General features: G+C 37.1%; 2 protein-coding genes across 5 annotated transcripts; one reads left to right on the forward strand and one right to left on the reverse strand.

The window, feature by feature from the left end:
• The first annotated feature begins 225 nt into the window (after window positions 1-225).
• Window positions 226-2604, forward strand: Polr3H (RNA polymerase III subunit H). Its single transcript, XM_074091174.1, has 4 exons — window positions 226-679; window positions 750-933; window positions 1167-1307; window positions 1828-2604. The coding sequence occupies exons 1-4, from the start codon at window positions 569-571 to the stop codon at window positions 2037-2039; spliced, it is 648 nt and encodes a 215-aa protein (XP_073947275.1). The 5' UTR covers window positions 226-568; the 3' UTR covers window positions 2040-2604.
• On the reverse strand, window positions 2385-27132 carry anchor (integral membrane protein GPR155 homolog anchor). 4 transcript variants are annotated; one of them, XM_074091165.1, is made up of 15 exons: window positions 26997-27132; window positions 26343-26453; window positions 25415-25704; window positions 24773-25083; window positions 24302-24423; window positions 22382-22547; window positions 20375-20602; window positions 18759-18911; window positions 17102-17273; window positions 14194-14352; window positions 12547-12655; window positions 11717-11903; window positions 10213-10388; window positions 7978-8103; window positions 2385-7414 (listed from the first exon to the last, which is right to left on the reverse strand). In XM_074091165.1, exons 2-15 carry the CDS (start codon window positions 26429-26431, stop codon window positions 7222-7224), a joined length of 2481 nt encoding a protein of 826 aa, XP_073947266.1. In that variant the 5' UTR covers window positions 26432-26453; window positions 26997-27132; the 3' UTR covers window positions 2385-7221. The 4 variants fall into 4 exon arrangements, with proteins under 4 accessions (XP_073947266.1, XP_073947263.1, XP_073947264.1 ...); XM_074091162.1 differs by having other exon boundaries at window positions 12547-12676; XM_074091163.1 differs by having other exon boundaries at window positions 12547-12676; window positions 26993-27132.
• Window positions 27133-27280: the final 148 nt, after the last annotated feature.

Below are 27280 nucleotides of genomic sequence, written 5' to 3' on the forward strand. Positions count from 1 at the left end.
ATTTACCCGTCAAGCCGTGGTACCATGATTTGAAGATTGCCAGTCGGGATTTTATAACTATCATAAACAGGCTTCGGTTTGGTCATTGCAATGCACCATTCCACTTGTACAGGCTCGGTATTGTTAACACTAATATTTGTTCTGCGTGCAATAACGCCGTTGGAGACCTAGACCATATTATATTCAAATGTCATAGCTATGCACTAGACAGACTGATACTTGCCAGCGAAATAAATCAAGCTGAAGAATCCTCCCGCCGCCTCACTGACCTATTGAAAAACACAAATTGCTTCGTTCCTCTCTACAAATATATTAAAAATACAATTGGAAAAATATAGTGAAATAAGTGAATTCAAGTGATCAAAAACAAGACTTCTAAAATAAAGACTTGGCTTAAAGGTCTCGTTACCAAGCCACAATCTCCAAAAAAAAAAAAAAAAATAAAAATTTAATAAAAAAAAACTTTTGTCAACTGCAAGTCAACTGTCAAAAGCATGTGTGTCGTGCTGTGGTGTTTTGATTGTTTTCACGAAAAACTAAAACTTTTTATTTTTATTTTGCAATTAAAATGTTCGTGTTAGCAGAGATGAAAGACGTGATACGAGTTACACCAGAGCATTTCCATCAAAGTCTTACAGAATCTATAACTACTTTACTTAATAGGAAGCTGGCAAATAAGGTGGTAATATTTAAAAAAAGTTTGCAATTTCTCAGAGAATGACTTAATACATTGCCTTTATTTGTTTTAGGTTGTCCTAAACGTAGGATTATGTATAGCACTATTCGATATTACACATATAGGACATTCATATATTTTTCCCGGGGATGGATCATCACACACTGAAGTTAAGTTCAGGTACATAGTGTTCAGACCAGTACTTGAAGAGATTTTAATAGGCAAAATTAGAAGCTGTGGTAGAGAAGGCGTACACGGTAAGTCTACAAAATTACTAACTTTTTTGCTTTCATATTTAAAATGCAATTAAATCTTGATTGAACAGTACAATACATGATCTCAAACTAATTTGGAAACTGTGCATTTCATCTTAAAAAATCTTGAGTAGTTATTATTCAACTCTCCACATCTTAAAGATGGAGTGACATTATCACCTACTTCAAACACATATGCTTAACAAATGAGTGTAATTGTCTATGTTTCGTTTCAGTAACATTAGGATTTTTTGATGATGTTTTAATACCAGTAAATGCACTCCAACATCCATCTCGATTTGATGAAACAGAGCAAGCTTGGGTTTGGGAGTACCCCAAAGAAGATGGTGAAAAACATGACTTATTTATGGATGCAGGTAAATAAAGGTTTATTTATTGTTCAAAGAGTACCTCTATACAAAACAATTATTTTTGAATCTGATTATGCCATTATCACACTGCCACCGCATTCCATATACTTTTTCATTTTGACTGTACACACTGACTCCGCACCTCCTGATCCTCCTAACCCCTATCCTACTCACTATCTGTGGGAGACCTTTTGAACTCTGCTAGCAAACAATACCTTGATTATAATGTCTAGTCTGATATTGTACTGGTGCTTAATGAAAATAAGAAATCTTTTATTTTCAATGACAGATTAAGTGTAGTTAACAAAGGATGGTGTCTTTAAGTTAAAAGAGAAAACCTGTTTTGGGATACACCCAAAACCTGTTTACTACACCTACACCAGTTGTAAGTCTTTGAACAGAGTGAGTAAGCTATTATATGTATATCGAGCTGCAAAAAATGTGGCCCTACAATGTATGCAGAAATACAAAATTTAGTGTCTCTGAGTATATTTATGACAAACTATAAAATACTTTTTACTTTCAGGTGAAACCATCCGATTTAGAATAACTAGTGAAGCATTTGAAGAAAGTTTACCCACGGGTCCTCCAGGTTCTGACTGCCCCGTCCAATCAGTAGCCCCATACAAGATAGTAGGAGGAATCAATGAGCCTGGGCTTGGCTTGCTGACCTGGTGGGAGGCACCAGAGGCAGACGATGATGGTGATGAAAATGAAGAACAAGAAAATCAAGAATAAACCTATATTTCAAAAAAAAATGTATTTCCTTTATTGCTTTTGAAACATTCTTGCAAAACAACATAATATAAAAGCAAAAGTAAGTTTTACTAATTATAATAAATATATGAATGTTTACTTGTACACAATACATCAAGTACCAATATCTGAAGTTAGTTAAGATAGTATCTGTGTGATTGAGTTTCATTCAGACTAAAACTGGAAAACACAAGTTTTCCCAAAGATGAGACTAAATTAGATCAATTGTTCGCCCCTGAAAATACCCAAAGCAATTTAATCATTTCATTAGAGCAATTCTCAACATCCGCGAAAGAAATACAAAAAAATAAAATAAAACTTATAATGCTGAATTCAACAATTTTTATTAAAATCTTTTTTTTTAACATTTTATCTTTGCTTCTTCAAAATACAACAATGATTAATATTATTAAATAATTGTCTTATGATAATGATACAATATATTTTTAAGTTATTATACTAGAAACATTTCACTTTCAATAAAATCACAGCAAGCTTGAGACATCACTTAAGAAACCTATAAAGCCAATAAATAAGTTATCCCTTAGTACAGTTTGTTCCTAAAGTTGCATTTGGTGATTGACATGAACGCGCATTACGCGCAACATGAACGAGCAATGGACGTCTATTGATGCCATTACAAATAACATTAATGTGTCTGCTCCAGTACATGTCAAATAAAATTTAATCTTACTTGACGAAGGGTGCATGAAGTTAGATAAATATAACTTCTAAGGATTTAATAAATATGTTGTAGTAGTTGTTTACCAAAAAAAGACCGCTATAAAAAATCCGACGCAGATCTGCGTCAGCCAGCATGCAATACACGTAAGATGAAACATGTGGAAGCGGAGGGGAGCAGTTTTTGCATAAAGATAAATGTGTGTCGAGCAGACGGAGCTATCTTGCACGTGGTCGCGGAGTAACAAGTAACTGCTTCAGTTCATTGATCTGCACCTTCACATGGTAACCCTTGATTCAATTAGTAATTTATCTGCCTCGAGTTTTTTTTTTCTATTGTAGGATAAAATATTGAGATCATTTGGCATGATTGATATTATAGTCATTTATTTATGTTTAACTGCTCAATATATGACATTAATGACATTATTTCCTATCTCAGTCAAACAATCAAATATCAAAATCACTATACATTTGTGAAAACTTAACAAATAATAGTAAAACTGACAAATAATGAAATTTAGTTGGCCAACCATCCAACTAACAGGACTTTATATTATACATACTAGTTAATAGGACAAAAAAACTATAAATCTCACTATAAGTTGTTGTATATATGTTTTCCGTATTTGAGCATTTGGCAATTTAATTTTTGACACTGATTTGGAAACCTTTGTAACCAAGAATCATGGAATTTTCCAATTTTTTTGTGAAATGCTCGAATACTAAATAAAATACAATTACATTTAAAAAGTTTTACATAATGTTCATGATTCTGCAACTTAATAATAGATAAATAAAACACTAATAAATCTGATGATGACAGTTTACTTCACTGTTTTACATATTATTTCATGTATTTACGTTACATACTTACTATAAAGGTGAGACGATACCATGAAATATAATATATCTACAACATTTAAATATAAATATACTTTTTTTGGATGTTTTTGCCAGTTAATAGTTAAAACATTAATTATATTGTTCTTATACATAATAATATTATATGTTCATTATGCTAACTTTCTAGTTCATAGTCATCACATTTAGTACATAGCCTTTTGGCTCCTTTTTGTTATAAACGGCGAAGTCTTTAAATTTGTCATTTTCTAGTTGCACATTTTATCAACATATCATTACAATCATCAATTCATATTGCATTTTTCTTTTCAAAAAACAAATTTAATGAGGGCTATCGTTTTTTGTCTCACTAGATGGCGCACTGTTGCGTGAGGTTTTTAAGTATGGCTTTCAAAGTCTGTTATTACGGGCGTGAAAACAAAGTTTAGATTAAAATCATATTTAATACACCTTAAAACCGTACCATAAAAGCATGCCACAGTGTTGCATAGTCCCCGTTTTGTTCGGAAAAAAGGGAGGACAAAGGTTTCTGAAAGGCAAAACTGTCTCAAAACACAGACATTCATTGCCCAGGAACGCATATTTGCCATAATTAATTTCAGATATTGCAAAATATTCATCAAATTATTCTAATCCTACTAATATTATAAATGTGAAAGTTTGTGAGTGAGTGAGTATGTTTGTTACTTTTTCACGCTTAAACGGCTGGACGGATTTGGATGTAATTTTGCCGGAAAGTTAGTTTATAACCTGGATTAAAACATAGGATACTTTTTATCCCGATATTCCCACGGGATAGGGATAAAATCTCGAAATAACAACCGCTAGGCTTAGAGTCATGAAATTTGGTATGTAGGTAGTTGGACGTCTGGAATAAAACATAGGTGACTTTTTGACCCGATATTCCCACGGGATACCTAGGGATAAAATCTTGAAATAACAACCGCTGGGCTTTGAGCCATGAAATTTAGTATGTAGGTAGCTGGACCTCTGGAATAACACATAGGCTACTTTTTATTCCGATATTCCCAGGGGATAGGGATAAAATCTCGAAATAACAACCACTGGGCTTAGAGCCATGAAATTCGGTATGTAGGTAGCTGGACCTCTGGAATAACACATAGGCTACTTTTTATTCCGATATTCCCACGGGATACGTAGGGATAAAATCTTGAAATAACAACCGCTGAGCTTAGAGTCATGAAATTTGGTATGTAGGTAACTGGACATCTGGAATAATACTTAAGTGACTTTTTGACCCGATATTCCCACGGGATAACTAGGGATAAAATCTCGAAATAACAACCACTGGGCTTAGAGCCATGAAATTTGGTATGTAGGTAGCTGGACCTCTGGAATAACACATAGGCTACTTTTTATTCCGATATTCCCACGGGATAGGGATAAAATCTCGAAATAACAACCGCTGGGCTTAGAGGCATGAAATTTGGTATGTAGGTAGTCGGACGTCTGGAACAACACATACGCAACTTTTTATTCCGATATTTCCACGGGATAGTTTTGTAACTAAGGGACCCCATACATCCGTGTATTATTGTTATTATTATTTTGTAATTTTTTCTTTAATTGTATACTTACTGTAGTTTTTTAGTATTTTATTTGTACTTATTTTATTTTGAAAAAATGACTTTCTGCCAAGCTTCTTGCGGCGCATTCTTCTTGGCAATGATGGTCTTTCCGAAAGTGCTGGTATTTAAAAAAATTACGTGTAAAAGTGCCCATTGCGGCCTATTTACTGAATAAATGATATGAATTTGAATTTGGATAGGGAATTTTTTTTAAATTTGAGCACTGGGTGAGTCTTGAATTTTGTACAGTTATTCACAACACAACCTCAATGAAGACCACGATATAAATTTTGGAAATTTCCAGGGGAATTTTGTAAAATCCCGAAAATTTCAATTGCAACTACCAGACCGAATAGTTTACGCGTGCGAAGCCGCGGGTAAAAGCTAGTTATAAATAAACCCGCGTAGCTCACCCAAAAACTGCGATTTGGCATTTCGGAGACCTCACGCTACACTAGCGCCTCTAGTGGCGATTCATACGCGATAGCCCTTATTGAATAACTACCGAGTGGATGCCCACCAACTCGAAAAGGCGACCTGGCAGACCTAGACGGCGATGGCGGGATGAACTGAACTTCTTCTTGAAGGACTGGCCCTTGTATGCAGGGGACAAAGAGCAGTGGAAGTATTGGGGGGAGGCCTTTGCTAACAGAATAGGCTAACAATAATATTAATAAAAAAAAAAGTATAATTTAACTATTAATAAATAGAAGTCCCAATGCCAAGTACCATGCAAAAGAAGTTAAATAACATAAAATTTTAAACTTTTGTGCCAATAACAATTTAAGTTTTTATGCCATTCCAATTGTGCGCAATAAGTCACTTACAAAACAAGCGTGATAGAAATGTACTGGAGAAAGAGGAATACATGCCTTTAAATATAACCTATATATAATAAAACGGTTACCTTTACTGGCCCGAATTTCATTTGCCCGAATTTCACTTGCTATACCAACGTTTGCCATAAAATATATAGAACCGTGATGTTTTCAGGTTTTTTTTTATTTGTCATCATATAGAATGCAGTAAGGTTAGGTTAGGTTAGTTTAATATCAACTCTGAAGAAATTACTATTTCAGAAATAAATTACTTTATGGCAAATTAAAATTCTAGAAAACGATACATTCGGGCATATGAAATTCGGGTAAACGATAGAGAACCATGTAAAGAACAATAAACATAATATAACGTAGCGTTATCAATTATTCGGTACGCTGTGCAATGGCATAGCGTAGCTTTGTTTATAGTGATGTAGCGAAATCTGCTGACCTACTATATGTATATATATCGACACTAGTTACACCACTGTGACAGAAGTTTTCCGTAAAATCTTACTTCCCTATACACAGCCCTATATAAAAAAAATATAAACCCGTTTCAACTAAAATTTAATTTGTCCCTTTCTTCAAAACAACATTGAAGTCTTTGCACACAATCATTTTTACATGCTTACATTCTTCTTTCATTTTATTTAACGATCGCAGCGTAAAGAAAATCTTTGATGCGTCTGCCACATAGCCGTATGCTAGTCATGAATTGGAATTGTCCAACCAACCTTATCCCAACTCAATCGACGTCTGGTCCGTGAGCACGACTGTGTGGCACGCCCTTTAAAATGTTATATTTCTTTGTTGACATACGTACCGGAGCACCGTTGTTTACGTAATATGAGGGTCGCTATAGCCGCTGCACAGGAAACCTTACCCTGTTACGTTTAGTAGAGACTTCCATAATTGATGTTAATAAAATGCGTGAGGACGACTAGGCCCAGGCGAAATTGGGTTCACTAGATCGTGATTTCACTAGTTAAATTTATTGCAAGTTGTTTATAACTTTCAGCTGTCAGCCCACAACCATTTCAGTGTACTTAAATAAACAAAACCTAAATGGAAAGTAGTAGTATACAAGTTTCTACTACACGAAACAGGATTTTTCATATATCGAGCATTTTTCCGACCCTGGATAGCTGTGTTTAAGATAAAATAAAGATCACAGTGCTACGGCCACTGGGATTTTTACTTATGGGAAGTTTACTTGAAAGTATAGAGCAGCGGCGAGTTACTGAAGTGGTGCGCGTTGTTGACGTGTGAGATTAGTCTTCCGTCCAGCAAGTGTTTGCCGTAAGTGACCGCCTCCGCTTCGTCCTTGGCGAGCCCGCAACTGATCAGCCAACGAACGAGGCACGAGCCGCGAAACACGTTGCGGTATGTACGCATACGCCATCTACGGGACGAATTAAAAAATATTTTATGTCATAAAACCACTTTTTGTTATGGGCGAGGCCTTTTCTTAACAGTGAACGTCTTACGGCTGATAATAATATGATGAATAAAACCACACCAAGCCAAACATCAGATTTTGAGATCAAGCGCTTGATAAAATTATGTGAAATTTACTGGTTCAGAAAATTAAGTAGAGAAGATATTTTCTGCTACTTGTGTATTTTTTTATTCTTATACTGCTGCTGCTGTTTTTATACGAAGCGTCTGAAAATATAACTAGAAAATTTAAAAAATCCGTATTATTCATAGTTAAAACTTTCACCATTTAATTCGGAAACAAAAATGACAAATATATATAGCACTAATCACTTGATGAGTAACTTTTTGATAATTAGTCACCAAGTTCAAAAGCTTGCGTGTCAACCATATTCTTATGATATAAAAATAGTATCGACACTAATAATGCCAAAACAAAATTTCACGCGTAAAACACGCAGGTAAAAAGTTCTGTACTGATTGTTCGTATTTTGTATGACAAATCACAAACGAATCACCACCACTCACCTGGTATCCTTGGCAATTGTTTCCTTGCAGCGGTCGAGGTGGTGCATTATGAACTGGTCGCAGACGTGCTTCGTTTCGAAGCTCAGATCTTCAATGGATGGCAGAATCACAGTATCAGCACCATGCCTGAATATAACATTTTATAGATTACTTTTTTCACTCAATACGTTTCTTACTTTTAAGAATGGGATCGAAAAGTACGAAATTTGTCCATTCGGAGAAAAATTACAAATAATAGCGTGAATACTTTAGTTACATAATACGCTTTAAGTCGAGGACCGTGGTTATCAAATGAACGCATTTCTGACTGGGCTGAATTAAAAAAGAGATTTTACTTTAGCCCTAATTAGTCTGGCTAATCAAAGATGAACCTGCAAAACCGCGGCAAATTCAAAAAAAATGCAGATGGTATCACCATAGAATAAGTAATAGGTATAAGTTATAGTACAAGTAATAGTACAAAAGTCCCGTTCGCAACAACTGCGCCGCCTGCATTACTTGCCGGCTTACGACTTACCATGTAATAATAATTCCTACGGAAGGAGAACCAACTCTTACCTAGTACCTGCCATTCTAAATACCCTTCCAAAAGAATTGTTAAACGAAGTTGTAAACACTGCCAACAATCCGGTAAAATGTAAGGAAATACTCAAAAAATATTAACCTGCCTACTAACAACTAACTATTAATACTTCAACTTAATTATCGTAAGCAAAAATCTATGTACTGAACCGCTGTAACTCGCCTACTATTACATAAACCCCCAGTGGGTTTTCCAATAGTGGCATAATAAGTTCATTGTATTTATTTGTTTCGATCATATTAAATAAAATAAAAAAAGTTCAGAAGCTTCTCTGCCGTACAAAAGTGACGATTAGGCAAAAGAATCTTGCCTACTTTATGCTTCTCTGTGTATCGCATGCCTATTGGAAAATAACTAATTATTTAAAGTGATATGTTGAACATAAAAGGTTAATACGAATTTGAGAAAAAGTAAATCTTAGGAACCACAGTTGTATTGACCAGTTCTGAAAGGAATATTAGTATAAAAATATTTTGCCATGCCTACTAACCTACAAATTCGGTCACCGCATCAAAACACTTTTTTCTGCTTGTTTTTGTTTGAATTTGCTTATCATGGTCAAAATAATCTGTGGCACACCGCTTTTGATTGTTTCGCCCATGTCTCAGCAGTAAATTTCCAAACTCTATTTTAAGAAAGGTACTAAACTCAAAAACTCACAGAATAGACAATAGTACAAGCTCAAGTGTCTGTTTTCTTATACTCTTTGGTCTGTTTGTCTATGACATTTGAATAATGTTGCCACTCAAATAATAGCTGGGTTCAGCTTTCATTAGCCAAACTATATCTAATAATTGCATTGCAAACAATACTTTCTGTAAAAGTATAAATTAACAAGATTGACCAATATCTAAAAATTATTATATAAACAAACTACGAAATTCTCATACCCTTCTCTACAGGTATTTAATAGTTCGCTTAAGTAGATTGTTAAGTAAATTTTTTCTTAAGCTTAGTTTTCAAATTTCCGTAAATTATTTTAACGATTTTAAAAATATCCTGTAAATACTGAATAAAAATGAAATCTTCTAATCTGCATACTTGTTGGATAGGTAATAAAAACAAACGCAAAAGTTAAATTAACATGGTCCGAATTCATTGTTTGTCATTCAAACAAAAGGGTCTAGCAGGCTAAGCGATCAAGGGTGGCCCCCAACGACGGATTTAGTCATTCTTTCAGGTGGTGTACGAGCAGTAATAGCAGGCCCTTAGAACACTCAATGCTTAATATCAGTCCTCGATCTTCTTTTGTTTTCGAGTTATACACGATAATGTAAAATAATCAGGGTATCACTTAAAGTGTCATATTTTGTAAACTGTTCAAGTTAGATTAACCAAACAAAATTATATTTGATAATAATAAAATAGACTACAAAATGGATGCACTAATGCCCACTACATACACATGCAAAAATAATTTTATTCATAAATCTTTGTGCATCATGTCAAAAAAAAACAATTCTCAAACAAGTAGATACTAGCATATAAATAAAGTACCAGTACAGTGTGTAGATAAGTTAGTATGTATGTAGGTATATAAACTTATCTAATGAACGTATTTAGAACGCATCGACGATGACATGTCTACTCATACTAAGAATTAAATCCACGGATAAAGTACAAGAGTAGAAAAAAAATATATATATAATTACCATTGCTTCTTAAAGTATCTAACAGCCGGAATGAGCATCTCCTCGGGGTCCAGTCCGAATAGCACAAAGATGACGAGTGCCTGTCCGTAGGTGGCCGCGATATCCAGGAACTCGATCTCGACAAACACGCCACTCTCATCGCTGCGCATCATCTGCCACGTTGTGTACGTTATGCTCTGAAAACAAGACAACTACTCAAAAACTTGCAGAACGAAAGTTAAACGCCAGTTACGGTGTAACGCTTTACGCGCCCAATGCATACTAAAGAGATGTACCTACTGTCGTCCGACACGTCATGTTGTTTCTATTTGCATTGCAACTGACCATAATAAATATAAAGGGTGTCCCAAGAAGTAGTGATATACTAAAGCCGGGAGATAGAGGACCTAGAGGGCTATCTGAATCACCCTACATAGATAGAGCAAGTTTTTAAAAGCCAAACGGTAATTTTTTTTATGTGATTTTATTTTTTAAGGGCCCTTGAAATTGTGAACATACTGGGTAATTTTATCTTTCTTGGCATTTAATTTTTTTTTATTCCATTCAAAGATCTAACGATAGTAAATGTTACCATACTGAATTGGCTTATCTATCAGCTTAGCACACAAAAAAATCAAGCATCTACCGCAATAATTCACGTCACCATAAATAAAAATTTCATCGTACTCGGCGATAGGTGAAAAATTGATAACAATATAAAAAAAAAAACATAACTCCGAAAATACGAAAAATCGCGGAACATACATGGGGGTGATTCAGATAGCCCTCTAGGTCCTCTATCTCCCGGCTTTAGTATATCACTACTTCTTGGGACATCCTGTATATGGGACTGATTAATACTGACACGCGTCGGGTGGCGTGTCGCCACATTTTAATAGTATGTCCGCACCTTTAATGTGCCGCCTTTAATGTAATGCAGGTGCTGCCTTCCCTGCTGTGGGGGTGGCGAGCTACTATAGGCCCTATACTACGAAGTGCAAAATCAGAACTTCATATCTTGCCGTCCTGCTGACGCTAATATTATCAATACGAGAGAGAGAGGGACGGTACGATACAAACTTCGATTTTCAAATTTCTTAAAACCCCCCAGGCGCGAGCTAACAGCTCTGCTGCAAAACACGCAACTGCTCGAAGGCAGAGCAGTGGTGCGCATTGCGCGTTTTGTAGCAGCCGCCGTGGCGTGTGCTCCGTGATAAAAGCTACGAATTAGTCCGAAACATGTCGTAGTAAACTTGATAAATGATCCTTAGTATACCTAATAACTTATATGAAGATTATATATATGTAACTTTTATTTTTCTCTTGAATAACGGAGAGGTATTATGTATTTATTTACAAAATATTAGGAGGGCCGTGTATTAGTACAGCTCATCTATAAGCTCACATTTATCTTAAAAACAACCAATATTTTGATTTCATATTTAGTCGTAGCGAGCGCTTCGAACGTTTCGGCTCCCCCCACCACCCGCTTTGCACGGTCCCAAACCCCAATACGAGCACTCACGATGAACATGGTGAGACTGTAGAGTATGATGAGCACGGTGTGTTTGAGCAGCTGTCCGCCGCGGCCGCGGGACTGCTCGGGCGGCAGCAGCCCCAGCGCGCCGGCCGCGCGCTCCAGCTCCGAGAGGTACTGGCACGGGCCCGAGCCGCCGCAGCGGTGCTTCACAGACGCTGGGCACGCGCATTCTCTGAGAACAGAACGAGCTGTTAGGGCAACATCAGCCTACTTCACCGATTATTTTTTGACGATCGGATGGCCAAGTGGTTAGAGAACCTGACTACGAAGCTCGAGGTCCCTGGTTCGATTCCCGGTCAGGGCAGATATTTATATGAATAATACGAATGTTTGTTCTCGGGTCTTGGACGTTTATGTATTTAAGTATGTATTTATATATATAAGTATGTTTATCCGTTGCCTAATATCCACAGTACAAGCTTTGCTTAGTTTGGGCCAGTGTCCCGTGATATTTACTTTTTTTTCATCTTCACTGAAATTTTATCGACTCCGAAGAAAGGAATAACGTAAAATTAATCATTAACTTTAATTGTTATATACTAAGCGGCAAAAAATCTAGTCTTCAAATGTATGCAGAATCGGTAATTTTGTATGAAGGGTGGGCCAAATTTTGTGCCGCTGAGTATATTTTAATGTTATATAACACACAGACACACACACACATTGTATTAGAAATGAGCTAATTATTGCCTTCCATTTGTTACATTTTGACGAATCTTAGAAACCTCATATTTTAAAAACCGCCCGGCCGCTAAGGCTAGAGCAGTCGTGTAAAAAATATAAGCAAAAACTTATTTGATTTACAACAAACTTACTTGTCATTATCAGCGATATCTTCAATATCTGCCGAGGTGGAGTTGATGAGTCTACTCTCGCAGTGAGTGTCGTTGCCGCAACACCCGTTGGCAGTCGACGACGGGCTGGCTGTGATAGTCCCGTAGCAGCCTGTAAGTTGTAATTCTGTTTGTCACTAAATAACGTTGTTGCTAGGATGTACCGCTGGGTGGTATGTAGCTGGTCTATTTACCTTGATCCTCGCCTTTGATGCATAAAGATGAAATTCAACCTTCATTAATAAAGTATTGCAATAAACAGTGGAAGTGAAAAAGTGGAGTCTTAGCAAGTGGAAGGATGTAGTCTCTGCCTACCCCGTTGGGAAAGAGGCGTGATTTTATTTATGTATGTTGTAAGGGCACTCCTCATTCATGTAGCTCTCTCCAGGCCAGGGTATCAGGTTCGTAGAAGAAGAACTCAGGATGATGCACAATAACTTTTTCTCAAAAATGACCGTAAAAGTTGACATTATTCTTTACATATCAGAAGGTGAAGTGCATAGTTTATGGTCAGCGAAAAATTAAAAAGTTAAAAGATTGCAGGCGCGCTAGCTCGACAATAATGAATTAGCGCGCCTGCAATCAGTCACATTTTTTTTAAAGTTAAAAAGGCCATGGAAATGTTGGCACAAGTACCTATACAGCCAAGTCTAATGGCCGGTATCAGATATTTTGTTGGAACTCCGGACATTTTCTATTGGGTCTGAAATAGCTTGTGGTGTTTTCGGTAGAAAAATACACCTGCAGTTTATTTTTAATGAAAAAAGGCGGGAAAGCATAAGAAAAATATTGGAATAAAATTAAATTTTGTAATATATTTTGAGAAAAAGTTTATTCCATTTCAGAATTATTCACCATTTTTGAGAAAAGCTTTATATTAGTCTCGGCTGGAATAGGAATTGCTGGCTTCGTATTAGTTAAACGGACTCGCAAGCTCGTCCGTTTAATACTCATACTTAGCCAGCAATTGCCTACTTCCAGGCCACGACAATAATCTACTATAATATAACTAGGTACAGTAATTCGATACAAGTAAATAATGTATTGCCGCCTTGGCGGTGCGATGCAGTCTAAATCGCTGCGCTCCGGGGATGAATCGTGACGTAGTCGTGACGTCACTGTAAAGTGAGATGAGCCGTAGCGAATGTTGTTGTGGCGTCAACATATGAGTATAAAAAGTGGATAGTAATCAAAACGTCAATGAAATTGACCCTTGAAATAATGATCATAAAGTTCTCTCAGAAAAAATATAGATTTTGAGGTACGTACGAGTAGTGACAACCTTAATCATTGACGCTCTGGCTGTATCTAGATGTAGCCAGGCTTTAGCGTGCAGAAGGACCAGAGCATGCTAGGGTGATGTCGATCCTTCAAGATCGAACGTTTTTTGTGTCCGTTCCGTTATGCGGTCGGAGATGCCACTCCCACATAGGCTTGTTCAGCCATCAGAGAAAGTGCCGCTGACACATGCTTAAATCATCTGTCACAGATGTAAAGGCTGTTGATGATGATGCTCTGGCTGTATATGTATAGATATATGCCCTTGATCGGGGCTCCGCAAAGAAACGCCCGAATCCTATAATCATTTAAAAAAAAACTTATTCTGTAATCCAAAAACTTTGTCCTCACCGATCTGCGTGACAGATTGCGTGTTCGAAACCGGCTCGACGTTGTCAACGAGACCGGACGTCTCATCCGGCGAGTCGGCGGCGAGATCCGTCGACAGTGACGCGAACTGCGCGCTGCGGCGACGGAAGCGCACGTACACTATGAGGCAGCCCGTCGTCACTGCAACACCGACCAATACCTTAGAACAATGTTTCACTGGGATACTACGGCAGCGCAACCATCAACTACGCGGAAAAGAAAACAAACCGGCCAAGAGCGTGTTGGTCACGTCCAGGATAGGGCGTAGCTGTTACGAAAAAATCAAGTAATATTTTTCTAAGAATTTTGTGTTTTGTATATATATAAATATATATGTATATAACTAGGTACTTGGAAAATTTCGTACAAAATACAAAATTCTTAGAAAAAAAATATATATATACTTATATATATAAAAAAAAATCTAAACTGACTGACTGAATGTTGATATATCACCGCACAGCCCAAACCAATGGACCTAGAGACTTGAAATTTTGCACATAGATACTTTATACAATGTAGGCATCCACTAAGGAAGGATTTTTGGAAGTGGCCCTATCTGAGAAACTATAATACCAAGAATCTTCAAATTTGATACAAGTAGGTATTACATACATTAATTATAACCTAACCAACAAAAAGTTGGAAAACCCCCGACTTTGTCACTTCAAAGTTCAATATCTCAAAAACGGCTGAACCTATTTTGATAAAACATGTCTAAAAACCATCGCTAGAAAACCCTCTTTTCAATTAAAAAAACGCATTCAAATCGATCCACCCATTTAAGAGCTACGGTGCCACAGACAGACACACACACAGACACACATAGCGGTCAAACTTATAACACCCCTCTTTTTGCGTCGGGGGTTAAAAACATGAATTTCAGGGTTATGAGGAAAAAACGGGATTTATATATTCAGTTCAACGGAATCCCCTGAACTATAATTACTAGACTCTTCAAATTTGGCATAGAAGTAGGTGATTGATTATAATAGTAAAAAACAATTTTAAGGATTTTTGGAAATTCCCACGGGATAAGGAAAAAACGGGATTTATATTCAGTTCAACGGGCTGAATTTTTCGTTTTACTGGTCGTAGAAAGCTGAAATTTTGTATTTAGGTTCTTTGGGGAGTGTAAGGGAGCACTACAAAAGAATTTCCCGAAATTCTGACGGGAACGGAAAAAACGGGATTTTTCGTTTTACTGGTCGTAGAAAGCTGTGGCATGCAGGTTGCTTGAGGAGAGTAGGGAAGCATTAAAGAGATAATTTCCCGAAATTCCCACCGGAAAGGAAAAACACGGGATTTTCCGTTTTACTGGACGCAGAAAGCTGAAAATCGTCATGTAGATTGGTTGGGGAGTGTAGAGGAGCATTGATTGGGGACTCCCATGGGAACAGTAAATACGGGATTTTTCGTTTTACTGGTCGTAGAAAGCTGAAATTTGGCAAGTGGGCTACTTGGGGAGTGTAGGGAGCTTTAAGAGAGCATTTCCCAAAAAATATTAGGGGAACGGGAAGAAAACGGGATTCTTCTTTTTCTTTCTTATTTATTTTAAAAATTCTTTTTTTATTCGAAAGAGTATACTCCCGAGGTGGTCCCATTGTCACCAAATCAGGATCTGATGACGGGATCATAGGGAAATCAAGGGCAACCCTAAAATTTTGTAGGCACGCATTACGATTTTCATATATTTTCTCAAGCTATTTAAGTATTTGCGTCTGATAGACATCTTCTCATGTTGGAAGGTAAGACTCCGTAACGGTTAGTTGAGGTTTATTTTTTAATATTATAGGTACGTATAGACCGATAGTTGTATTCTTTCAGGTTATTCAAGTGCGCTGATGATGGAAGGTTAAACTCCTTAACGGTTAGGACACATTAGTACCTACCTACGCCAAATCAATGAACTCATTACGTAACAAAATTTATCCATACGTATAGAACAGTATACCGTGCTAAGAAATAACGTGACTGGCTGACTGACTGTAAGACAACGCCAGATTTTACAGACCTGAATTTGGCACACATGTAAGTAAGTGGATAAAGGATCATAGAAGTGCACTAAGTAAGGATTTTTTGTCTTTTAAAAAAAAATTAAACTTTTGTCTGTTTCTTTGCTTATTCCGTTATAGTTTTCCTTATCAATTCGATATGTACCTATTTGACGACCGGATGGCCAAGTGGTTAGTGGCAGATATTTGTATGAATAATATACGAATGATTGTTCTCGGGTCTTGGATGTTTAATATGTATTTAAGTATGTATTTATTTATCTATATAAATATGTTTATCCGTTGCCTAGTGTCCATAGTAAAAGCTTTGCTTAGTTTGGGACTAGATCAATGAGGGCTATCGCGTATGAATTCGCCACTAGAGGCGCTAGTGTAGCGTGAGGTCTCCGAAATGTCAAATCTCATAGTTTTTGGGTGAGCTACGCGGGTTTATTTATAATTAGAATAATTTTGCAATTATTTTGCAATATCTGAAATTAATTATGGCAAATATGCGTTCTGGGGCAATAATGTCTGTGTTTTGAGACAGTTTGTCTTTCGAAAACCTTTGTCCTCCCTTTTTTCCGAACAAAACGGGGACTATGCAACACTGTGGCATGCTCGATATTTTTATGGTACGGTTTTAAGGTGTATTAAATATGATTTTAATCTAAACTTGGTTTTCACACCCGTAAAAACAGCCTTTGAAAGCCATACTTAAAAACCTCACGTAACAGTGCGCCATCTAGTGAGACAAAAAACGATAGCCCTCATTGGTGTCAAGTTTCCCATGATATTTATTTATTTATTTACTACCAACATGATTTTTTACAAAATTTTCAAGCCGACAGTTTAGCTTTTTTAGATCGCTGCAGCCATGCCATCCAAGAGCTCACCAGTGATGCAGAAGACAAGCAGGCACAGGCGGATGGCGTCGATCGCTTTCCTGTCCAGCTGGAGGGACTGCGGCCGCGTGGCCAGCAGCACCGCGGACATCACGCCCGCCGCGCCCCACGCCACGAACCCGAGCACCGGCCACAGCGTCACCACGAAACACGGCCCGCGGCTCTGCAGGACAGACAAGATCATATAGTAATGATAAACACTCGCTGCCTCTGGTGCCATAAAATAAATCATCAACAAAAATAGTAGTTTTATAACTACCACGCAGCTCCAATAAGAAATGTGAAAACTTTATACAAATAATTACAGATGAATCCAACGCTCTTTGTGTGGGATGTGTGTCTTGGTGTTATGGAAGGTCAAACATTGATAACAAGTGATAAGATTTTTAGGAATGATGCTATTTGAGGACGTTCAGCAAATTTGGGAGAAAAGTGTCAAAATGGTGTTGTAGAGCGCTATCCTGCTCTGTCTCGTTTCTTTTGTCCCGTTCTGGCGGTTCACTTTTATATTATAGATACATACAAATAGAAATGAACTACGTCCCCGCGTCATTTCAAAATATAAAGTTGTATTACGTGTTTTTAAAATGTAATGGGATAAGTTCATCTTTGTACATGCATTTATCGATTGTGTTTGATATAAATAAAATAAAGGGTTTATAGCCTACCCAACAAAGACCAAAAACTGCCTGTCAGGGGAAAAAACTCGTATTTAAGCGAATTTTGGCATAGTTGTAGGGAATGGTGTTTTAAACCACATACTAAAAGTACTGATAGATGGGGGTGTAGCTAACGTGGGGTGTAAAGGTCCTATTTTTTAGTTTTTCGTAAATAACTCGTAAACGCTGGCCCACAGCAAAAAATGTTCTAACAGATAAGTAATCTACATAAAATTCTCTAGAAAAATGATTGTATACATTTCTTTAAGTATGGCGATGGATGGATGTTTGTTACTCTTTCACGCAGAAACTAATGAACGGATTTGCATGAAATTTGCCATACAGGTAATAAATACCCTGGATTAACATAGAGGTAATATAGGTGCAGGTGGTAGGATCTTGTGCAAGGTCCGCCCGGATTGCTACCACCATCTTACTCGCTAATCCTGCCGGTAAGCAGCAATGCTTGCACTGTTGCGTTTCGGCGTGGAGAGTAAGATAGCCGGTGAAATTACTGGCACTTGAGGTATCCCATCTTAGGCCTCTAGGTTGGCAAAAAATAAAAAATAAATGTTTATGGGCGGTGGTGATCTCTTACCATCAGGACACCCACTTGCTCGTTTTCCATCCAGTCGCATAAAAAAAGGCTACTTGTATTCCTAAATAATCTATGGTTCCTGTGGGATCAAAAGGATCACAACGTTTTAATCTACATACTAATTCTGCGACTTCGGGCAAAGAAAAAAGCGTAGCGTAGCGTCTATGCATACTAGATTAAGTAGTGACAAAATTCATAGAACTGTCATGGAAAAACCGAGGGTTGACGATTTAATTTTTTTGTAACCTGACCAGTGCAAGTTTTTTTTTATGTAATAAATAGCAGACAAACGAGCAGACGCTTCACCTGATGTTAAGTGCTTATATTACCGTCGCCCATAGATATCTAAAGTGCTAAGAATTTCTTTTAAAAAGCAACTCGGAATGGTTACCTGCAGCATGAGGAGTCCAATAGAGAGCATAGAAGTCCAAAGAAGGCAGGAGTACATGCTGAAAGTGCACAAAGTTTGCTGGAGCAGCACCGACCATGACGGGACGATCTGCGGATGTGGTCCGCCCCATACGACGCTTATTGCTAGCAGCAACTAAAAAAAATACACGGTTTTTGTTTGACACCATTGCTTTTGTACATAATATCTCAAAGTTTGTCACAAAATTTTATTATTATTTTTTTACAACAATGTAGCTAATATAATAACAACATCAAAATACCGGAAAACTAGATATATTTTTTTTCACTTTTGAACAAATAAATAGATAGTTAATTGAGTCCCGGCCAGGGCACATATTTGTATGAATAATACGAATGTTTGTTCTTGGGTCTTGGATGTTCAGTATGTATTTAAGTAAGCATTTATCAATATAAGTATGTTTATCCGTTGCCTAGAATCCATAGTTTGCTTAGTTTGGGACTAGGTCAATTGGTGTGAAGTGTCCCATGATAGGTAGGTAGGTAGGTAGGTAGGTAGGTAGGTAGGTAGTTGGCTAATAATAGACATCATAGGTCAGTATTACAATACAAAATAATTGATATGACGTGAAATAGCATGTTACGTTTTTTACTAAGCATTTTGACTGTCATCATCATCATTTGTATCGTTTGGGCAAATCAGAATCGATACGCAGATTAAGATTAACGATTTTATTGTGATAAATACTTAATCGCATTCTAATCGCTACAGATTTAGCTTTAAACACTCTAGGTGTGAAACTTCAGAAACAAAAAAAAACTTAACTATTTATTATAAGCGATTTTAGCAAAACGAGGAAGTTCTCATGGTGTGTGTTTATTTGTTTTTTTTTACGCACGCTAAGATTTCATAGGATAATTTATTAATCACGTCAATTGACTTGAAAATTTAAGTTTAAAAAATCCTAAGAATATGAAGGATAAAATCAATGAGGACAGCAGGCAAAATATCGCTAGATGGCATTAGTATCGTGAGGTACGTTTGACGTTTTGTTCAGCAGCGCAGTTTTTCGGCAATAACTCAAAAACGGTATATCCGATCATGTTGAAATCAATTTTCGTTAAAATTATTTATTTTTTGGACGAACGGTTTACAAAATAGAGAGGGGGGGGGGACACAATTTTTGCTACTTTGGGAGCGATTATTTCCGAAAATCTTTACTTAATCATAAAAGTTTTTGAGAAACCTTACTATCTTTTCAAAAGAGCTGTCGAACTATGTGCCACACGTTGATGCGAGTAAAAAAATTTTTTTTTTTTTTTCAATTTCCGTTACGTGTATGGAGTGCCCCCCCTATAAATATTTATTGTTGTAATTTAACTACAAAACTAAATAGCGGCTTTGACAAGACATCTGTAGTCCAAATTTCGTTGTTATACAACATTGCACATATTGTAGTTTTCAAGTAAAATGCCTGTGACATACGGACGGACGGACGGACAGACAGACAGACAGACAGACGGACTTGACGAAACTAGAAGGGTTCCGTTTTTTCCATTTTGGCTCCGGAACCCTAAAAAATGCTGCAATTACTCCGTTCGCAAGTTTTCAATCAAACAATTAAAAACACTAGTCACCTGTGATACCATCAAACACAGAGTCAGTCTGTGAGGCATGCGCTTATACTTCTTGGTAACGACGAAAACCGTTAACACCCACACCAGAACGACAAGCGACACTATTGAAAGATGGAACCCAAACTTCTTCATCTGGTCCGCGTAGTCCTTGTTTATGGATATCACTTGGGCTGACATGAACATCATCGGTGCTGACAGAAACGTACAAATTACCATTGATGACGCCATCTGTGAAATTACATAGAAGGGCCAATCAACTTTTTTGCCGACACTAATCTGTCCGCGACATTTTTCAAACAATTGCAGATTTTTATAAGTAAACATGTTTTATCTGTAATTTAATAGATGGTGTACATGAATACATGTCATCCTACGCAAGTTCAACCTATTTAACCCTGAAATATCTTGTTGGAAGTACGATTTTTTGGTAACACCAGAGACAATTTTGGTAACGCAAGAGACGCCCAAAGTGTCGGTAAAATAGTTGATTGGCCCAGAGATCATTGTCAACATCGATTGAGAACTGAGGGTCTATAGCGTAAGGTGTCTGACACTCGCGATCACAATCAAATGACAGTTTTCGCATACAAAAATTTGATTGTGATCGCAAGTGTCAGAAACGTCAGACAATACGGCCTCAGATGTTTTATTGTCTTGCGTGTTTCGCAATCAAAACTCAAAAACGAACAAATTTGGGGGTACACCTGAAATGATTTACGTATGTGTAAGTATTTTTCTTCCGTCCGTCTATTTAGCTTTATGAGATAACCTTTATTTTTCCGAGGCACACCAACTAATGCTCCGGTAGCAGTGTGGCGCGGCACACACTTTGCGGAACACTGCTAATGCACTCGTTATCACCATCTTTTTCACCATTTCTCTTACACTGTATAGGATGAGAGTAGAAAGAGATGGTGAATGCGATCGCGAGCGCAAAAACGTAAATAAGGCAATACGGCCATCTGAGACGTCATTGTCTAACACACTCGGAATCACAATAGTTTTCACCGCTTCTTTCTGTCACACGGTATAAGACGAGACGTGGGTAGAATGTAGAGATGGGTAAATCCGGATCTGAAGAGTCAAAAGAGTCAGATCCTCAAGCGGATCCGACTACTCGCTCGGTTATATTGGAAAGAAATGAGATAGAATTAAAACACAATATAATATGACCGGAGCGGGCGACGCTTATTTTAACGTAATAAGATCCGATCCGATCCGTGCCGAGAGCGAAAGCGGAGCGAGTGAGTGTGACGGCGATCACGAGCCGCTCGATCCGGCCGGACTTGATCGGAGTTAGTAACTCCGGAGTCGATAAGATTTGAAAGGAGTCATTAATTAAAGGATTCGGATCCGCTTGAGGATCTGACTCTTTTGAATCTTCAGATCCGGATTTACCCATCTCTACATTCTACCCACGTCTCGTCTTATACCGTGTGACAGAAAGAAGCGGTGAAAACTATTGTGATTCCGAGTGTGTTAGACAATGACGTCTCAGATGGCCGTATTGCCTTATTTACGTTTTTGCGCTCGCGATCGCATTCACCATCTCTTTCTACCCTCGTCTCTCGTACGATACGAACTTCGAGTTTCGAGTTTCGTAGTAGCCCTGCAGTACCTTGACCTTGGTACCTACCGATTACCGAACCGAGCCGGGCCGCATCGGCCATAGATAAATTAATAATCGCTCGAAAGAACCGGAGTCAATAAAGGAGTCGGATTCAATAAGCGGATTCGGTACCGACACCGGAGCTAGATCTAGTGAGTCAGAACACTTCGCGGAGTTGAGATTACCCATGTCTAGTAGAATTAGATGGTGAATGCGATCGCGAGCGTCAGAGCGTAAGACAATACGGCCACTGAGGCCTTATTGGCAAACATACTTGGAATCACATCGTTCTCACCACTTCTTTCTAGCAAACGGCATAAGACGAGGGTAGAAAGAGATGGTGAATGCGATCGCGAACGCCAGTGCGTTAGACAATACGGCCTCAGTAGATAACTTACCAAATCAATCTCCAATTGGTACAGATTAGAAAATACGAAGACAGCTGGCGCAGTAGGAATAGTTCCATATAAAAATGCGTAAGTTGATAACGAGGATGTCTCCGACTCGTTGGCGCCGGCCTGGAGGGCGCTGACACTTTCTCTCATTACTACTGGTAGGACTATCCTAAAAAAAAAAACTATATTAGCAGAATAATAAAGAGGCCTTAATTTATTAATAACTTATTATATAAATAGAAATGCTTGAAAAATAAAACCTGTAAAATAGCACTATATGTATATAAGGGATAAGTTCGCTTTTTACATTATATCTCGATCAATGTTTGTCTATTGTGTTTGTTTTCTTATTTTGTACAGTACCTAAAAAGTTTACTCACATACATACCATAATACTATATTCTAATTCTCATTGAAGTGTCACAACATGTAGAAAAAACCAGCATTTGCGAGTAGAACTCGTACACTGAGGGTCCCGTACAAATTTGCAAGTATATATAAGTATATCCCGTATAAATATCTATGAGCATCTAGTATTAGCAGAGCCCTGCTTTCAGTAGCGGCGTTAGGCTAAGGCGCGATGGGGCGACCGACCTGGACACCGGACTAAAACGGGAGCCAGGCGCCCCTTTTATCCACTCGATCATTGAGTGAAGCCTATATCTATACCATAGTAAAAGAGAACAAGTAGGTTCACTACGAACAAAAGTACATCGCGCAGCTTAAATGTGTGCGCGCCGGTTGGCGCCGGAACGCACGCACCCGCCGCACGCACACACTGATAATTTAAGGAGAATTAAGTTTTCTTTAGTTAAGGCTGCGCTGCCGTTGGTGCCGTTGCCGTACGTTTCGATTTTAGCTCGGTCGTCTTGCGCTCGCTTCGCGAGATGATCACTTTTTACGTTCGCGTACTCGTACTTACGCATTTTTTGTATTGGGTATAGTTGTAAATTAGTAATATATAAGTGTAGTGTGATAGTTTCGTGCAAGGACACATAAAAAAATAATAGATACCTTACCTACCTACCTATAAACAATATAGTTATAGTATTATGTGTAGGAAACATGAGCAGTATGTACACAGTCGCCATCACCACTTCGGCGAATTTATAAATAATATTTTTAAACTAAAAATAATAATAATAATAGAGCGGCAAAGAATCTGGTTTCTCTAGACATAGATATTTGTCAATTTTAAGTTAAGTTTCATACTAAAATTATTTGCCGGTAGGTAATTTATTAATCAAGACATCGACCCTAAGCGACCGCGCCGGAGTAGGCAGTTAAATCTCCTAAAGGGTCGGAGTGTGCATACTTGTTCTCTTTTACTATGCCTATACTTTCTAGAAAATTTCCAAAAGTTGGGGGGCGCCGTGGAAACCTCGCCCAGAGCGATGGAAGTGCTAAAACCAGCACCGCCTGCTTCTAAACAACGTAATAATATAATGTAGTATGAGGTTGTCTTACAGACATTAGAAAAGCCATAGAAGTTTGATTTGTCACTGTTCAATGTGGTAGCAGATATCAATATCCCACTATCCCACTAATATTATAAATGCGAAAGTTTGTAAGTCTGTTTGTTTGTTTGTTAAAGTCATTGAACCGATTTTCATGAGATTCGGTATACGTATAGATTGAGTCACGGAGAAGGACATAGGGTAGTTTTTATCCCGGAAATAACATAGCGATAAACAAACTCTACGCGGACGGTGTCGCGGGTAACGGCTAGTTTGATATATTTTGAACTCCATTGCAACTGAACTGGAGAAACTGCATAAACACGCATATCTTGCATAAACTAAGCTATCATAAGGTCGCGGGTGAGCAAAGAAATTCTTTTAGTTCATTGATATGGAGCTCCGCAAAGTAACACCTGATTCAATAAATTATTTGATATATTTTTTCTACTTATACTTTACTCACAGTTTAACCATGATCAAGACGCATGGGAGCAACAATGCCGGTCCTCGAAGCCTGTGTATCTGCCCAACCATTCTCAGTCCTAACAAAAACAATGCTGTTGCTGAAAAAGAATCCCCAAATACCTGTAAAACATAAATTATTAGTGCTGACTGGGTATTAATTGCATGAACCTCAGATTATGACTCAGATTTATGGTTCAGAAAAACCTCTATTGAGAAGAATCCAGCAAGAAACTCAACAAGGTATACATATTTTTAAAACAGATTTACAATGGTATTTAATGACGTACATCACAAGTATTTAACACAGCTACATTTTTAACAGAATTCTGATCCACATTGACAATCCCTCAATTCAAGGATTGTCAATGTGGATCAGAATTATTTCCAAGCCTCCCTGTCCATAATATAATTTGCAATACATTTGAATGTTGTATCTGATTGATCAGAAACTTTAGTTAGAATTACTCACTTTCAAAAGAAGTTCAATGTAGATTGAAAGTTGATGTTTGAAAGCAATGTTTCCTATAATTCCTAGAACAGTCATCACTAAGACAGGGTTTAAAGCAATCCCTTTTATTATTTGCCTTAACAGTTTGAACTTGCACAGGTCACTTTGCCTCTCTCCTTCGGGTGTAGTCGTAATAATTTGAGCATTATCTCTCTGTTTCTTGATTTCCATGAGCACAAAGGCAACAGGGTTCAATATAGCCAGTGATATTGGTGCCATTAAGTACAAGTATAGAGCATACTCTGGGTGAGTGTTTTCATATATTGCATTTACTGAAAATTAAGAATGATTTTAGTTTCTGGTAATACTAAAAAAAAAAGAAGAAAAGAAATAACAATTTAAATTTGATTGGATATAGTAATTGAAGTGTGACAATTAACAAATATTTGAACAAAGATAGAATTATCTGGTGTCACAAACACTGCTAAACACATTATGAACAATTACTTACTAACCCTAAGGCGTAACTACATTATATTTAAGTAATGCAAGAGGCACTGGTCTCTAAATTCACATAACGCCATTCTTCATACACCTCATCTGATTATAGTCTGGCAACTGATTGCAGATATAAAAATAAAAACAAAAAAAAAAAATACTTACTTATAGGATAGCCCAGAGCAAAATCATTGCTCTGAGTACAAAATATGGCAAATATGCCTGCTCTACCAAGATTCACTGGTTTTGATACCATAATGGTAACAATCATAACTGAGAAAAATACAATTCCTTTTGCGAGCAATATTGCAAGAAGGAATGTCCAGTTCACTGTGGTGAAGTCCAGCCTGGCCAGAGATAGGAAGATGAGTGATGGCAAGGCAAATGTGCCAACAAATGTACCAATCCCTTTAGATTCTGTCTGTGATACCACATTGAGACGGCCAGCTATGTAACTAAAAATAAATATTTTAGTAATAACATTTCTTTCTAAAAACATCTTTGATGTTAAGAATCTTGCTGACAACACTTTCATGTGGCAATTGTTATGGCTGACTGAAAACTGGTGAAAATTAACACTTACACACCTTCAGGACTGTACTGCTTCAATTCGAAATAATGTCATTCTGACATTATACCTGTTTGTTTTGGAACAAAATTTATTATTGAAATGAAAATATTTCGATTTGAGTCACTACTGTTTTGATGTGCAACAGTTGCAATAGGGAATATGCAAGAATATTTTTTATTTGTTCAAATAAGTATGTCTTTGTTTGACAAACTAAGATGGGTAACAATTTTCCAGATTACCTAAAAAAGTAAGAACATATGGATGTTTTAAATGGTCAATTAGAGAGATTCCACATATTCATTTACATTATATGGCATGACAACCATAGAAAGTCTGCAAATCTTATTTGCAAGTAGCTTCCTTATTATTAAATGTCATTCATTACATTTTCCACTTTTGTATCATGTTAAATTATTTAAGAGAAAATTTGTTTTCCATGCATACACCCTATCAAAAGATGTTAAAATCTAAGGTAAGTTTCAAGCCGATAAAATAGTAAAAAAAAAACTAAGATAGACTTACCCACATAAAATTATGGTAAAGCACTGGAATAGTGCCGGATACAAATTGTCAGCTTTAGCTTCATCCAGAACAGTGACAGACTCATCCATTTTTATTTTCTATTTTAAATATCTGAAACATAAGTGTATATACAATAACATACAAGAAAAAATAGAGACCACATCATTTATTTACTATTTGAAACAATCAAAACAATAAAGATCAATAAATTGGATGCAGTAGTGCTTCACATTTTCAGAATATAGGTAGTATAATATATGTAAAAAAAAACATGGGACAAGTCAGTAAAATTCAAAACAATCCAATCAAATGCCGTAGGTGGATATAATTGACTAAACAACCGCCAACCACTATTTCATTTGCTCATCTTTCGCCATCGTGTTTAGATGTGGATAGGCACATAATATACAAATATTGAAAAAAAAAAACATACTTATCTTAAAGCTTAAATATAAAACATTACTGACATCCTGTATTAAAGAGACTTAAGAACCACATTTACAACAAATATCGTTAGTGAACTAATCGTAAAACAATATTTAAAAACAAGTTGGCTGTTATGATACTGAAATTTTAACTTTAATAAAGTTCAGAGGGAAATTATCAGCAGATAACAGTTACAGTAACACTATGTGAACTGAAACAGCTACTTACTTATAGCATGTTACGTTATCGTGATTTAATTATTATCAATAATTAATTTAATTTAATTATTATTATCAATGAAAGCGCTACTAGCTATGGCTACGTTTACGATTCTTGACATTTTTGGCAAGAATTTCGAGCTGTTCATTTTGACACTCAAGAATCGATACATTAGTTCTAGGCGCGGCCACATGCAGTCGCTCGTCGCTCGATTGCAGCGATAAATCTGGTCACGTGTCTGGTCATTTTGAAGGTGATTTTGAATTACCCGCGACTTAAAAACGTAGCGTCAA

Source organism: Choristoneura fumiferana, chromosome 8, assembly GCF_025370935.1.
Source record: "Choristoneura fumiferana chromosome 8, NRCan_CFum_1, whole genome shotgun sequence".
Lineage (NCBI taxonomy): Eukaryota > Metazoa > Arthropoda > Insecta > Lepidoptera > Tortricidae > Choristoneura > Choristoneura fumiferana.